Consider the following 16561-nt stretch of genomic DNA (forward strand, 5'->3'; position numbering starts at 1 on the left):
ACCTAACGGCACACAGATCTCAGTGAAAAGATATCCATATAAAAGACTTTAACTACTTACTATTGAGGTGAGAACTCTCATCTCTATAGCATGCAGAGATGCTTTAGGGGTAACGTAACTTTGACTTCATGACTGCGGCATGTCAAAATGACAAGAAATCAGGTTTGTTATTATGTTCCTCAGAATTAAACTTAGAGTAAACCAAATAGTTTAGTTGTAACAGTTAAAATCTATTGATTTAGCAATTCACCTTTTGGATTCCCTTGTATTAATCCTTTTGTATGGAGTAAAAATAATGACAATCTGACTTATTGGATAACAGTTCAGCACACTAACAGTTTTTTCTTCTCTACGTCAAGTCAGTAAAAGTTATTTCAACTTGGTAATGTAAAAGTTGACTTTAAAACCCACGCTTTCCACAGACGGTGGGAAAAAAATAAGGGACACGATCAGGCTGGGTGCGAGTGAAGTGGTGTCTGATCCCTTTAGCGCATGCACAGCGGGTAAAGACAATAATGTACAGAAACAAGAGGGTGGAAAAAATGAAGCATGATTTTATTATATTATTACATCAACTATAGGATCAGCTCCTCCAAATCCAAGGACATTGGTCTCCACTGGAAAAAGATGGCTTCTCCCTTTTAGGTTGGAGTTCCTGCCTCAAGTGGAGGAGTTAAAGTATGTTGGGGTCTTAGAGTGAGAGGAGAGTGGAGCAGGAGATCGATAGACGGATTGGTGTGGCTGAGGCTATAACGCAGGCCTGCAGCGGTTTGAGCCAAATCGCAAAGGCTTGATTTACTGGTCGGTCTACATTCCTACTCTCACCATCCATCCATCTTCTTCCACTTATCCGGGGTCGGGTCGCGGGTGTAGCAGCATCAGTAGGGAGGCCCAGACGTCCCTCTCCCCAGCCACTTGGGCCAGCTCCTCCGGAGGAATCCCAAGGCGCTCCCAGGCCAGCCGAGAAACATAGTCCCTCCAGCGTGTTCTGGGTCACCCCCTGGGCCTCCTCCCAGTGGGACGTGCCTGGAACACCTCACCAGGGAGACGTCCAGGAGGCATCCTAATCAGATGTCCGAGCCACCTCAACTGGCTCCTCTCGATGGGGAGGAGCAGCGGTTCTACTGTGAGTCCTCCCCGGATGACTGAGCTCCTCACTCTGCTCTCACCGATGGTGATAAAATCTGGATCATGACTAAAGAAACGAGATCCCTGATACAAACGGCTGAAATTAGCTTTCTCTGCAGGGTGGCTGGGCTCTCCCTTAGAGATAGGGTGTGGAGCCGGTCATTTGGAAGAGGCTCAGAGTAGAGCTGCTGCTCCGCCGCATTGAAAGGAGTCCGCTGAGGTGGCCTGACATCTTTTTCAGATGCCTCCTGGACGCCTCCCATAGGAGGTGTTCCAGGCATGTTCCACTGGGAGGAAACCCAGGGGGTGACCCAGGACACAACGGAGTTACTGTGACTGTCAGCTGGCCTGGGAGCTCCTCTGGGTTCCCCCAGCAGAGCTGGAGGAGGTGTCTATGGAGAGGGAAGTCTGGGAGTCTCTACTGAGACTGCTGCCCCAGTGACTCGTCCTGGATGAAGCTGGAGACGACGACAAGGAGTATATAATAAATGAAGCATTGCAAGCTTTTTTCCAAGCTTAACAAATGCAAACAACTTCCAATTTTATTGCTAATGAGTCTGTAATTAATTGACTGGGTGGCTTCACTTCAATTGGTTTGTGGAAACTGAAGGAACTCTACACACCCATAGTATTACTTCAAAGCTGTATTGATACTGCAGTTAGCAACCCAGGTTTTGTAACAAGTCATTACAGTAGTGCTGCTCTGTAAAGAACAAAGCGATAAAAGGGTTATTTATTCTCCTTCATGTTTAAACAGGATCATAAAGATCTTTGCTGGCGATTTACCACATGTTCTGTTCATGCTAGGAGAGGGGCATTGTCCTACAGAGAAAAAAATCTGTCTCCTCTTCTTTTTAATGATCCTGAGCCAGCTTGACAAAATTAGGCAATAGTTTTAATATTTTTATTTATTTAGGTGAAAAGCGAAAGTTCTTATAGGAGAAAGTCCTTATGGACTGATTGTTCTTTGATTGTTTGGAAGATGGTAGCCAGTCTGTCTGGGACTGGAAAAACTTGTCTTCTTCTCAACCGCTACTGGTTTGGCTTGAAAGTCAACTGGAGACACACACTGGTTCAGGCTTGCTGTCAGAAGCATGTTTCAAAAATTGCTCAATACTTTTAAATCGACAGCATGGTGAAACTTTTTCTTTTTCTAGTTCACGGTGTGCTTGCGCCGCGGAGGACAAACGGTTTACCAGCAGGTTCTGTCCGTGGAGCGTCCGCCAACGCTGCAAGGCTGGAACTGGGGCTACTGCGGGGAGTACGCCTTCTATCACGCCTTGTATCCCCGCGCCTGGACTGTTTACCAGCTGCCTGGCCAGAATGTCACCCTCACCTGCAGGCAGATTTCCCCCATCATCCCCCATGATTACAAGGTTAGTGGGGTCTGACTCACTCCTCAAATTGCTTTAGTTACACTTTACAGGGGATTACACGAGATTCAGTAAAGATAACACAAAAAAGTGATTTATTTCATAAATGCAGCACTAATGATCTGTTCAATAGAATAGGTGCATGCTTTATTAAACCAGCATAATTTCACTTTGACTAATCAGAAGAATCCAATCTTTCATTATTAATGTAGTGACACAATTGATGATGCACCCGGTAATACTTTCAACGTCCTCTTCTACCCAATAGGAATCTACCTATTAACATTATAACATTAGGCAATTCAATGATGGACCAGAGGGAGAGAGAGGGGAATCCTTAGGAGTTTCTCTTTGGTTATACAGTGAGGAAAATCTGTATTTGATCACCCTGCTATTTTGCAAGTTCACCCACTTATAAAACATGGAGGGGACTGAAGTTGTCATTGTAGGTGCATGTCCACTGGGAGGGACATAATCTAGAAAACAAAATCCAGAAATCACAATATATAATTTTTTTTAAAACTATTTATTTGTATGATACAGCTGTAAATAAGTATTTAAATGTTAATATTTGGTACAGTAGCCATTGTTTGCAATTACAGAGGTGAAATGTTTTCTGCACTGGACAAAGATCGACATCTAGACAAGTAATTTTTTCTTAAAAGAAGTGCATTTAATTTAAGATTTTTTTTACTTATTTCTAGATCGTTTTTCCAGTGTGTAGCTCTTCACCAGGTTTGCACACATTGCAGGAGGGATTTTGGCCCACTTCTCCACACAGAGCTTCTCTGGATCAGTCGGGTTTCTGGACTGTCGCTGAGAAACAGAGTTTTAGCTCCCTCCAAAGATTCTCTATTGGGTTTAGGTCTGGAGACTGGCCAGGCCATGCCAGAACCTGGATATTTTTCTTACAGAGCCACTCCTTGGTTATCCTGGCTGTGTGCTTCGGGTCATTGTCTTGCAGAAGACCCAGCCTCAACCCATCTTCAATGCTCTAACACAGGGAAGGAGGTTGTTCCCCAAAACCTCCCAATACATGGCCCCGGTCGTCCTCCTTAATACAGTGCAGTGGCCCTCTCCCATGTGCAGAAGAACAGCCCAAAAGCATGATCTTGATATGCTTCTTATGGAGCCACTCCTTGGCTTTTCTGACTTTGTGCTTCCGTGTTGGAAGACCGATCTACGACCCATCTTCAATGCTCTGAGGGAAAGAGGCTGTTCCCCAAAATCTTGTGATATCTGGCTCCAGTTGTCCTCTCCTTAATTCAGTGCAGTTGCCCTGGCCCATGTGCAGAAAAACAGCCCCAAAGCATGATGCTACCACCCCCATGCTTCACAGTAGGGATGGTGTTCTTTTGATGGTACTCATCACTCTTCTTCCTCCAAACACAGTTAGTGGAATTATGACCAAAAAATTCTATTTTGGTCTCATCTGACCACATGACTTTCTCCCATGACTCCTCTGGATCCAAATGGTCATTGGCAAACTTAAGACGGGCCTTGACATGTGCTGGTTTAAGCAGGGGAACCTTCCATGCCATGCATGATTTCAAACATGACGTCTTAGTGTATTACCAACAGTAAATTTGGAAACGGTGGTCCCAGCTCTTTTCAGGTCATTGACCAGCTCCTCCTGGGCTGATTTCTCACCTTTCTTAGGATCATTGAGACCCCATGAGATGAGATCTTGCATGGAGCCCCAGTCCGAGGGAGATTGATAGTCATGTTTAGCTTCTTCCATTTTCTAATGATTGCTCCAACAGTGGACCTTTTTTCACCAAGCTGCTTGGCTATTTCCCAGTAGCCCTTTCCAGTCTTGTGGAGGTGTACTATTTCATCTCTAGTGTATTTGGACAGCTCTTAGGGCTTTGCCATGTCAGTAGTTGGATTCTTACTGATTGTATGGGATGGACAGGTGTCTTTATGCAGCTAACGACCTCAAACAGGTGCATCTAATTTAGGATAATAAATGAAGTGGACATTTTGAAGGCAGACTAACAGGTCTTTGAGGGTCAGAATTCTAGTTGATAGGTGTTTAAATACTTATTTACAGCTGTATCATACAAACAAATTGTTAAAAAATTATACATTGTGATTTCTGGATTTTTTTCTTTTAGTCTCTTTGTGGATATGCACCTCTGATGATGTGGAGTAACAAATGTTGAGATATGTCTGTTCTTAGCCTCTCAGGCTCCAAACGAAGGTCATGAGAGATAAGTTACACAGCCTCCTCAAAACAACAGGGGATGACTGTTGTTTTGAGGAGATCCATCTGGCCAGTGAAAGATATATTAACCTAACAGGGAATGGCCCTGATGAACTCAAGATGTTTTGCTTCAATGTTCAAGTGTGAGAAAGTTCTTTGTGTAGGGGGTGGGTTGGTTACCCTGAGGGGAGTGTGCGTGTTGGGAAATGTTAAGGTATAAATGTATGTGCTGAGGATGCCTCAGTTGGAGCCCTAACTCTCCATCTGAGGACATAAAATAAATTTGAACCTTATTTCTTGCAAGAAGTGCCTCTGTCTCAGCTTCCTAACTCCACAATGAAAATTTCAGACCCCTTCATGATTTCTAAGTGGGAAAACTTGCAAAATAGCAGGGTGTTCAAATACTTATTTTCCTCACTGTATGTTCTGGATTGTTTTGATTTTTAGACTCATTGTCAACATTATTTCACTTTTCTGGCAGAATGCATCCGGTTTTTATCATCTAATGACTCCAGCCGTGTCAAATGAAATCATGTTGCTTTGTCGTCTATTAAGGTTTTCAGGGCCTCTGCAAGGGAAGCAGACCCACAGCATCTCAGATCCTTTATCGTACTTAGTAGACATGAAGTTCTTCACAACACATACCGGTCCTTTGCCTTGCAACAAATGTACCTTAAGTGTTGCTGGAATGCTTAATTTTGCTCGAATCTGTGCAAAGAGCAAGGTTAAGGTTCTCAGAGGAGTTTAACAAACTCTGTATCTTCAGATGTTGTCTTCTTTTTCTTATTTAACAAGGTCATTTGCAATTAAGGTAATACCAACTTTCAAGGGAGCACTGTTGCAGAGTTAAAAGAAAAAAACGAATCATGAAAAACAGGTACATGTTATTGAATCAGTCTTAAGAACTTGGAAGTAAAAGCACTCGGTGACATCTGTTTAGTTCATTTCCAAAGATTTCTGAAGCTTTCTATGAGGAAGCAGATGAGTGAACATAGGCTTTCTTTCCCAATTCAGTACAAGCAAAAGGTACGTGATGTGAAGACTTTTGGGTCCTTATCCAGACTTCTATTGTTTGTGAAATATTTTAAAACATATAACATAGGCATACGTTAATTTGAAGAGCTGATTATTATTGTTTTTCAGCTGTTTTCTCATTATGAAGGTCTATGAATCTCTCCCGCTCTTAAGCCCCGGTTAGTCTTTCCCATTTATAGTAGTGGTTACAAGAAATTAGTCTTTATGTTAAAGGAAGTTTGTTCAGTCCTTTTAAAAGGGATTTATTGTTGTACCAGTAACTGTCACTGTTTTTATTTCATTAAAACCATTTTTTTTCCTTCTCTGAACAAATAGATTTGTTCAGTAGCCGTATGCCATGTTTGACAGCAGCATGTTCAGTGTGGTTTCCTCCTCCTCAGGACTCCAGTCTCCCCGTAGCAGTATTTGTGTGGGACATAGAGAACAAGAACGACTACGATCTAGATGTCTCCATTATGTTTACAATGGTCAACGGATCCGGAGACAACAACGACAAGAGCGGCGGCCACTGGAACGAGCCGTTCCACCTGGAGAAGGATGGGGAAGCGGTGTCTGGAGTCCTGCTGCACCACTGCACCCCAGTCAACCCTTACACCCTGTGCATCGCAGCACGAGAGCAGGTTATTTATCCACAAAATATTTCACATATATACTATTAGAGCTTCAGTAATGTTTTAAATTTATGAAATAAATGGCCACCAAAGGACTTGGTTGTGCAGCAACAGATGGAGAGACTGAGCCTCCTATCTGGCCTCATTTACTGTTACATTTTAAATCCTGGGCATACCTTGATGTAGGGACCTGGGTTGGGCCTAATGAGCAAGTTCTAAACAAAAAACCTGTGTGCTTTAAATGCACTAGGACAAAAGGGAGGTGAGTCACCAGACGACTTTTAGTCCCAAGGGAACCTGCAGCGGCCTGTGGAGCGACCTGATCACAGACGGAAGGCTGGACTCCCCTACAGGTCAGTAGTTGACTCGGTAAACACAGAAATGGGGAAACTGTATTTGCTTTGGCTGCTTTGTCCTTTGTAGATGTTTCAATATAGTAAAAAAGATTTTATGGAAGCAGTGAAGCCGTTTGTTTTTAACCTTCTGCAGGATCCAGCAAACCCACAGAGAAGGGGGAGAAGGTAGCAGCTGCGTTAGCTGTTAGCTGCTCGGTGAAGGCTCAAGAACTTAACAGCCTGGAGTTCTGCCTGGCCTGGGACATGCCTAAAATCACCTTTGGCTCCAGGGAGAGGGAACACATCAGGTAATATTTTATAGAAAGAAAAAAAAATGGGGGAGAAAAATAAAATTTCCAGGTTTAAGGTCATAAGATGTATTAGAAAAGGCCAGCCCAGATCATCATCTCTCCACCACTGTGCTTCACATTCTTTATGAGCTTTTTTTTTTCCTGCAGCTCATGGATTAGAGTGAGACTAGAGCTGAAACAATTAATCAGAATAATTGTGATTAAACGATTATTGAAATAATCGTTAACTAAGTTAATAATAGATTAATCGTTAACTGGAGTATAGAGACTCTGAAACATGCCTTTAACTGACAGAGCGACCCACTTGGAGCAGTAATTATATCAAAATAGTAAAAATATGTAAATATTTTGCTTTTAAGATTTAAAAAATATTTTCATCAGTCAATATGCTCTATCCAGAACTCCATTAGTGGAAAAGTTTTAGTTTCACCTGTTTTAATTTAGTAAAATGTCTTCTTTAAGGAACCTTTTGCTGTCCGATAATTAATGGATTAATCAGCGGATTAATCAAAATAATCGTTAGTTGCAGCCCTATGTGAGAAATTCCTAATTTAGTGCAATTTGTAAGAAAAGGGTTTCAACTTCATGTGGCTATGTGTCACTGTGCTACAGGTTTCAGATATCTTATTCTACAGCTATATTTCCATATTTGGTGATTTAACGGGTATCTGTCGAATGCAATGATGCATATATTTCAACCGTTTGGGTCATTTGGAGCAGAATCTGAGATGAAGGGTAACATGGAACTTAGGGCCGCGTCACACCTTTCCGATTTAGACAGCGCATGCCTGATGTCCCAGAATCTTCGAAAATGCTGGAATACGTGGAACCTTCTATGTATTTTTTCAGTTTTGGGCGCATACATAGTGTGTTCATAAAAAGTCCAGAACTCATGTCCAACGACAGCCTAACTTATGCATAATGCATGGCAGCGTAATGCCCATGAAATGTCACAAGCCAGTGTCCTGAGGGGGACAGCAATGTGCCCGGGGACGCCTGACCTGCACATAAAGATTTCTTTGATCGTGGTATTAACCTAGCTGCTGTTCACTGCTCGCCCAAAAAATAGACATGGAAATTGAAGAAATTGAACTTTATTGATCTCACAATGGGGAAATAAACTCTGCATTTAACCGATCCCCTTGGGGAGCAGTGGGCTGCCATTGTGAGGCGCCCGGGGAGCAGTATGGGTTTAAGGGTCTTGCTCAGAGACCCAGAGTGGAGGCTGTGGGGACTGAACTGGGTACTTGCAACCTTCTGAGAGCACAAGCGCACTGCTCTAACCATTAGGTCAACACTACCTCCAAAAAGGAATAAATAAAAAGAAAAAAAAAGAAGGTTTGCATTCGCAGCAGATTCAGAGTCAAGTCTGCTAGGAATTTTGTCAGTTTGTGGGCGTGAACACAGGGAGGATCCATCACGCTCTCCCTATGATGGGGATGAAGTCTGGACCAGAACTGACAGTGTCCTCCTGTGAACCCCCTTTTACACCAAAACGCTGCCAATATCCCATTATACAGTAGCTGTAATTTAGAAACACGTGCAGCGGTCGTCACGAACACGTCATATACGTTGGAGTAAAGTTCTTGATAAGTTATGCAAAAGTTACTCGTATGTTTTGGATAAGCTAGACACCATGACTTATGAGTAACTTACACTTAACGTATGTCAACGATCAGATAAGTTACCTGTAACTTATGGCCCAAATATGAGCATAAGCTGGCATACTTGCCGTATGTTGACGTGTTTCAGGGTGTTTCAGCGAGCTTCAGCATGCTCATAACCTGTACGAAACGTACCCATAACTTATCCTATGCCAGTGTTTTTTCCAGATTTTTCATACGTCAGGCATACACTGTCTAAAGGCTGATTTATACTTCAAAACTAGGTCGTCTGCGTAGGTGTCGCGGTGAACGCAGAGACTTCCCCGCCCCCTCCTCAGACGCTCTACTGCTCTCTCCCAAATTGAAGGTGACCGCAGACAGGAGGCCTTTGGTCAAATTTACATCCACTCTACTCTATACATATTTCTTGTTTGTTACCCTACCGGCTTGTTTTGTTTTAATGACTGCCATTGCGGAAAATGACTCGTGAAGTTGGACCAAGTAGAAGAGCGAGGGGCAGGAGAACACTGGGACCATTTTTTCCACCTATTTTTCAACCTCAAGTCCCTCCCTTGTCGGACAAACTTGCCCCTTGCTTTTTTTCCCACTTCCTCACCGCCTCGGCCGTATCTAGACCCACAGCCAGTATGGATTGTCCCTCTTGCGCTGTGGCATTGAATAACATAGCGCAGACCACGCTTCAATATTGGGCATAGATCAAAAACATCTGCGTCATACCTGAAACAAGCTCACTGCGACACACTACTGCAGTAGTATAACCAGCCCTCCAAACATCAAGGTATGACATGGCCTTTAGCTTGGTTTAACTTTGTTAATTGATTAATAATTTTCCAGCCCATTCTGTTGCAACCTAACTCAGACATATAGGCAATTTTATTTATGAAGCACATTTCAGTAGCAAAACAATTTAAAGTGCAGTTCATAATGGGGAAAAACCATAGGAAAAGGTACATTGCATGACAATTGAATAAAGAATAAGATAATAAAGAACAATAAAGAAGAAAATTAAAGAAAGTTAGACAATAAAGTAAAACTAATGATGTATAGTTGGCAAAGTCAAAGGCAGCTCTAACAAAATACGTTTTTAACCTGAATTAATCCAATTAAATCCGTACAATTTATTTTCCCAAGTTTCTGGGAGGTTTCTTCCAGATTAGTGGAGCATGTTCAGTTCTGGGTATGCAGAGTAGACCTGAGCCAGAAGACCATAGAGGTCTGAACATTTGATCCACTGACAGCAAGTCTGTAAAGTATTTTGGAGCTAAGCCAGTCATTTATAGACTAACAGAAGTAATTTAAAGTCTGTTTTATGATATACAGAGAGCCGATTAAGGACTTTCAAATAGGGTGGTGTGTTCCACTTTCATAGTTTTGGTGATGATGTGGGCAGCAGCATTCTGGATCACCTGCAGCTGTCTGAATGACCTCTGAAGACAGGGTTGCAGTGATCAATTCTATTAAAGATTAATCCAGAAAAATTTTTTTTCATGGTCCTGCTGAGACATTGTTAATTTAATCCTGAAGATGTTCTTTAGGTGATAGATGTCTGACCTTGTTACTGTCTCTGCAGGTTCAGGTCTGAGTCCTTGACTACACCTGGATTTTGATCCTTATTGGTCCTTTCTAGATGTATTAACTGAAGTTGCATGCTAACTTTAAACACTCTTTGGTCCAAAAACGATTACTTTTGTTTCTTAGATATAGACTAAGCCTTTCTTCCTATTACTTATAGCTGACTGATGGGACCATCGGAGAAACTGGACGTGTATTCTATAGACTGAAAGCTGTTTTGAATGCTTCCACTGTTCAGTAATTCTCACTGTAGATCTATGGACAAATTATCTAAAAGGAGATGTATATAATTTGCTAAAATTGATGGACGTCTATAGTTTTTGTAGAGTCATTGCTGACACACACCTGCTCCAGTTTAAGCTGCTGCTTAAACTGTCGTCTTTGCGCTGTCTCACCTGGCTGCTATGTACTCTGTATTTTAATATTTAAAAAAAATTCTCGAACATCTCCAAGTTTGTTTTTATATCATTTTAGTCCTGCTAAGCATTAAATCTTTTTTTTTATTTATTAAGTGTTGTCTTTTTTGTGTAACAAACTGACTTGGTTTGGCTGTTGAGCTCCAACATCACATCTACAAAACATACCTCCTCCCATGTTAGCTTTACTGTCCTTCTCGGTTGCAGTGAAAGAGGAGCCCACTAGTGTTTACCTTTATTCACATGGTCTAGATTATGGTGTTTTTTCTCGTTACTAATTCAGCTAATTTTTTTAAAGCATAAAACACGAAGAATAAGGTTGAAAAATAATCTGCTATGAATAAAACCTCATTGAAGACTTTTTCTCCCTAATCTGTATCCCTGAATTTCATCAAACTAACCCAGCATTGTTTTTGTTCTCTGCAGGAGATATGCTCGTTTTTTTGGAAGCGAAGGAGATGCTTCTCCCTCTCTCAGTCATTACGCGCTGACACACTACAAACAGTGGGAGGAGACCATTGAGAAGTGGCAGGAGCCCATTTTACAGGACAGGTAATTTAGTTGCAACATTTTGACAGATGCAGCTAAAAAATTATAAGAATATTGAAAAATTATTGGTTCAGAACCTTAGTTAAAAGGAAAAAAAAAAGAATCTCAAGTTCTGTCGTCTGCAAAGAAGATTAGAGGCAACACTAATGGTCCTTATTCTTTTTATCCTGAATTGTTGGTTCTTGAGTGAAGTAAGACATGGGTTAGAACTGTTGTAATCCTTGTCTTGAGTGCTGCAGGGTTCTTGTCAGCACAATCCAGCATATAAGGTTGTTATGGTGTCAGCGGTTTAAATTACTCTGTAATTACGTTCCGCTTTCTGTCAAACGGCTTTACAGCCTTGTAGATGGGATTGTAAAACATTTTTTCACAGATATGAGAAACCTGGCTGCTGGATGACCTTTAATCGCTGCTATGAAAACATGTTTCACAATTACAGGCGAGTGCCCTTCACTATGTGTGTCTAGGTTCAGCATTTCTCCTAGGATCATCCAATAAGACGGCCTATTTTTCCCCAAGATGATCACTGCACATTGTGAGATATTTCTGTCCTTATTTGGTCGCTCATCTACTTTTATCTTCTCCTCTGAAGCGGCAAACTTGGCTAGAGATGGACAAAAGCTTATGCTAGATACTGTAGCACCAATCCAGACTCAAACACAGCGGCATTGGAGCTGGCTCAGTCCAACACCAGACTGGGTCAATCTGATATTTTACATATTAAGGGGAGACACATAACCTTGCGCTATAAGATGGAATGTCGGGAGATTTAAGTTTTTCAGTCTCACAACAAATCCATGTTGAAAGACTCCCGCTAATACGTCCATCTCGTAACAACCAGCGAGTCGGACCAATGACATGCCAGAAGTGTTTTTGGGGCAGGACATGTAAGAATGATCACATTCTGAAGGGCCTTGCCGGGGCATCACAAACATGGCTACGCTGGAGGACTCAGTTTTAGCTAAAATAGTGACAATTTCCCGTTTAAAAAAGGAGCAAAGAGAAGCACTCTTACGATTGGCTGAAAGGGTATTATGGAAGGCGGGTACTAGCTGACACGTCACCTAATCAGCTCAAAGTATTGTACTAAATGTCCCTCCTTTTCACTGACAGACCGAACGGAAGCCATCCCAGACTGATTACGTAGAACTTAACTCAGTTCTACACATATCAATCTGTTTCCTGCCAGGTTAGGAGACACAAGCAGCTCCTACCAATATGAAAAAAGGGAAAAGAATAAAACAATATTAATGGGCTAAGTAACGAAGATGCTAAGCAGAAAGTCATGGTTGGAGCAAATAAGAAGAATGGAGAAAAATTGGAAATAGTTTTCTTTAGCAAACTCTCTTGAAGTCTTACTGAGAATCCCAGAGGCACTGAATAAAGATGTAATACCCAAATTCTTGAATCAGTGATACCTCACCTCAAACATGCAGTTATCCGTTTTTTTTTTTGTTTTTTTTTTTATCACACATTTTCCTTCAACTCAACTTTTCACTAGTATGCTGGATATAGCACACTGATAAAAACCAAAACCAAATGCCTATCTGCTGGAAAACTATCAGGTTAGCAGTCATCCCCATAAATGTGTAGGAAATTATGTTACCATCTTAGGATGAAAATCCCACTTTCAGTAAAGTACTACAGATATGTTTTAATAGCTGTAGGCTAATACAATAAGAAAATCAGAAGAAGGGAAATGTGTCGCGCTTTGTCATCCTGTGCAGCCGTTTCTTATCCCAGCTTTAAATCGTTTTTTGTTTTTTTGTTTTTGTTCCGGCTAACATTTCCCTTTGTGTCCCCAGTTTGCTTCCGTCTTGGTACAAGTCGGCCCTGTTTAATGAGCTGTACTTCGTGGCGGACGGAGGAACTGTGTGGACGGAGCTCTCAGATGACGCTGACGTCAGTGGCGGCTTGCGAAGCGAGGACGGGGGTCTGCCAGCTCAGCCCGCTCTGGTCAAGGAGTACGGTCGTTTTGCTTACCTAGAAGGTAGGCATGGGGGAGATTATTAGTCGGGGATGACGAGCAAGTTACGTTTTTGTTTTAATGCAGATAAATCTCCGGAAAATAAGGACATTTTCAGATTAAAAAAAGCATTTACCCTCCGTTCCAGGTCAAGAATACAGAATGTACAACACATATGACGTGCACTTCTACGCCTCCTTTGCACTTATAATGCTGTGGCCCAAACTCGCCTTGAGTGTGCAATATGACATTGGTGAGTGAAATCCTAGTGCGCCTCCTGTAACCCAGCTGTCACTTTTCAACACTATCAACATTACGGATCTATAGTTTAACCACTCTGTCCCCCCTCAGCCGGTAGTGTGGTTCAGCAGGATCCTACAGAGAGGCTGCATCTGATGAACGGCCGTTATTCTCCTGTCAAGACCAAAAACGTGGTGCCTCATGACATCGGAGACCCAGGTAGTAGAGACATCATCATCTGCTTTATCGCATGTTTTATACTACTAATTTACCATCATAATGATTGTTGCAATTAAACCAGATTTCATTCCATTATTTCTAAAATCAGTGGGGCAGAAATAAACAAGATGAAACCCATAGACACAGAAACAGTCACTCACTAAATCAATAAAACCAACAGGTATCACCACGGATGTAATTTCTTCAAAGAATCGTTTTGGTACCCTGCACTTTTTACTGTTCAAAAACAATGTTACCCTATAGCACGCAGACAATCGTCGAGCACTAGGACCAAGCAGAAAACTGCAGTTTAAGCTGAAGCCCGCTTCCCTAAGTTTAGACCGCCCACAAGCTCCTGATTGGCCCTCAGTCTTTTCTTGTGTGATTCATCTTAACAGTTCAGGAGTTATGGTCTTGTAAAAAAAACATGCATATGCAAAAAATAACAGACAGTGAGAGAGTCTGCTATTTTAAATTTGGCATTTTTTTTCTTCTCTTGGATCACCTAATCTAGAAGGGTTGTAATATCAGGTGTATTAATTTATATAAATCTTAGAATTGTTGTTATGTGCGTGCATGTTTTTGTGTTTGGTTATTAGATTCACAGCTAGGGTGTCTGAAAAAAGAAAGACAAACATAGGAGACTTCTTTAAAAGTCAAAGTATAAGTTACATTCAAAGATGTGTAACACCCCTCCTAAAAAAACCTTTACTGGTTCCATAGAGCAGCAGATCCACTTCAAGATCCTCCTCCGCATTATAAAGCTCTCAATAACCTTGTAAAGCATATTTGTTTTATTAAATTTGTTGATAAATCAAATGTACTATTGTTACATAGTATTATCATCAAAAAAGGAAAAAATAAGATCTATTAATGTGACTTTATATATACCAAGCTCATAACAATTGTAAAACTGTGTTTTTAATCTACATGGATTGCCGTGCCCCAAATTGCCCAATTGTTCATGTCATGCATTCATATATTTTGTCAGGAGAGGGATAACAGAGATGAAAGAGAAAGGGGAGGAAACAAACACAGACAAATGTGCTGAACTTAACATAATAGTTATCTAAAAGTACTTGCCTCCCCAATTTCGTCCATGAGTATCAGTTTAGATGGGCTGAACAACAAATCAAAATGTATCTGAATGTTGGCTTGGCTAGTTATTTTCTTTTTGGTTTGGGTTGCCTGAATTTCCTCCCAGATGGAAGCAGTTCAAATTCACCGTGGGGCGAATGATCCGAGGAGTGAGTTAGGTATTCTGCCTTTTGATTCCATACTTGTCTCAAAATAGACTAATAAACAGGGTGATGAAAGCCAAAGTGAGGCCATATTTAATCAGAGAGTTATGAGAAATGATCATCAGCTTTTCACACTCCAGAGGTATTTAATTTACAGAGGAAGTGGAGTAGGGTTGTGAATTGATAAGATTTTCACAAATCTGAACATTTATTTCTGCCTGCCACGGTGAAAACAGAAGGTAGTGAACGGGAGCTTCCAGCCTCTGAGCCAGCCAGGTTACCCGTCTCATCACAGTCATCTAAATCTAATAGAGAAGGCTCCGTTTCATGAAAAAGCATTACTGTACAATTTTGGGAAATAAACTCATCTCCCCCTGATTTAAATAAATGAGCGTCACCTTTCTCTCGCTCCCTGAACTGCGAAGCAACTTCGTAGCATGTTTTGTTACATCCATTGCAATAGCTAGAATCATGTTAAGAATTCCAGCTACCAGTAGTCTTAATTAAACATGCTAGCAATGTAGGGCTGGATTAACGAGACAGGCAAGCTCCCTTAATAACCCCAAATAGAGGTAGGAAATTAGTTTATTTCCAGAAATGACATAGGATTTAGTAGGAACAGCCAGTGATATAAAACTAGCTACTTACCAGCAGAGTTGCCTTCCATGCTGGTCGTAACTTTAGCTTCCGTCCAGAAGGCATCAGAAACACGGTGTTCATTAAAATGTATGCCATGTTGTTTGCGCAGGTGTTTCTGCATGTTGGATATATTACCTCCCGCAGATGTTATTGCCACTTTGCAAAAATAATAACAAAGAGATATGACTGTATACTAGGAGCAAAGTGATAACTTACTAGTGTAATAATAATGTTAAGAAAAGAGAATCGGTTTTGCATCCGGCTCCTCCTTTCAGCTGCACCAACGAACAAACTCTCTCCATGATCTACTTTTCCTTGAGCACGATCCCTTTCACGTTTACTGTTTTAAGCATACTCAGAAGTTTTAAATTTTTTCCTTGCTATAGCCATGACCAGTAGTCGAGCAGGTGGAAAAATAGTAGAGCAAAAGCCTTAGCTCTATGACTATATAAAAGCCTGTGGCCATAAAGCGATACATTCTTCCAGGTCATATGATCTGGCCAATGACGGTGCATCATCATCCTACTTACATTGTCTGTATTTCAAGAGTAGAGCACTGCTCTTAGCACTGGTAGTCAATCACTGTATATTGGCCTGAGAAATAATTTTAAATACTTCATATGCATAAACTCTTTAGGTCACAAAGTCTGCCGTGTGCCTTTTATAAAACCACAAACGTTTCTTTCCAGATGATGAACCTTGGCAGAGGTTAAACGCTTACCTCATCCATGACACAGCAGACTGGAAGGACCTGAACCTGAAGTTTGTCCTGCAGGTCTACAGGGACTTCCATCTGACCCGGGACAGACAGTACCTGCAGGACATGTGGCCCATCTGCCAGGTATAACTGTGAGGCAAACCAGTGACCTCATGTTGCAAACATTTAAGTATGATAATTATTACAGGTTTGAGGTTTGGAAAAAGATGGAAAAAATAAATAATACAAACGTTAAATATTTGTTTCCAATCTTTACCCCATTGTCTAATTCCTCCTCATCCTTAAATACTTCCCTCCTTGTTATGTTAGAGATGCACAGATCTGATACCTGGATCGAATATCTGCTCCGATACTCACTATGGCTGGATCGGATATTG

General features: G+C 41.4%; 1 protein-coding gene across 1 annotated transcript in view; it reads left to right on the forward strand.

The window, feature by feature from the left end:
* Nucleotides 1-16561, forward strand: part of gba2 (glucosidase, beta (bile acid) 2) — a 32604-nt gene that overhangs the window by 5780 nt on the left and 10263 nt on the right. The window contains exons 5-13 of the mRNA XM_015375447.1: nt 2286-2504; nt 6123-6362; nt 6604-6706; nt 6843-6996; nt 11039-11164; nt 12967-13151; nt 13276-13380; nt 13479-13586; nt 16156-16307. Coding sequence (XP_015230933.1) covers nt 2286-2504; nt 6123-6362; nt 6604-6706; nt 6843-6996; nt 11039-11164; nt 12967-13151; nt 13276-13380; nt 13479-13586; nt 16156-16307 — 1392 coding nt within the window. The remainder of the gene's footprint in view (nt 1-2285; nt 2505-6122; nt 6363-6603; nt 6707-6842; nt 6997-11038; nt 11165-12966; nt 13152-13275; nt 13381-13478; nt 13587-16155; nt 16308-16561) is intronic.

Source organism: Cyprinodon variegatus, unplaced genomic scaffold (assembly GCF_000732505.1).
Source record: "Cyprinodon variegatus isolate N-32 unplaced genomic scaffold, C_variegatus-1.0 Scaffold119, whole genome shotgun sequence".
NCBI classification, from domain to species: Eukaryota; Metazoa; Chordata; class Actinopteri; order Cyprinodontiformes; family Cyprinodontidae; genus Cyprinodon; species Cyprinodon variegatus.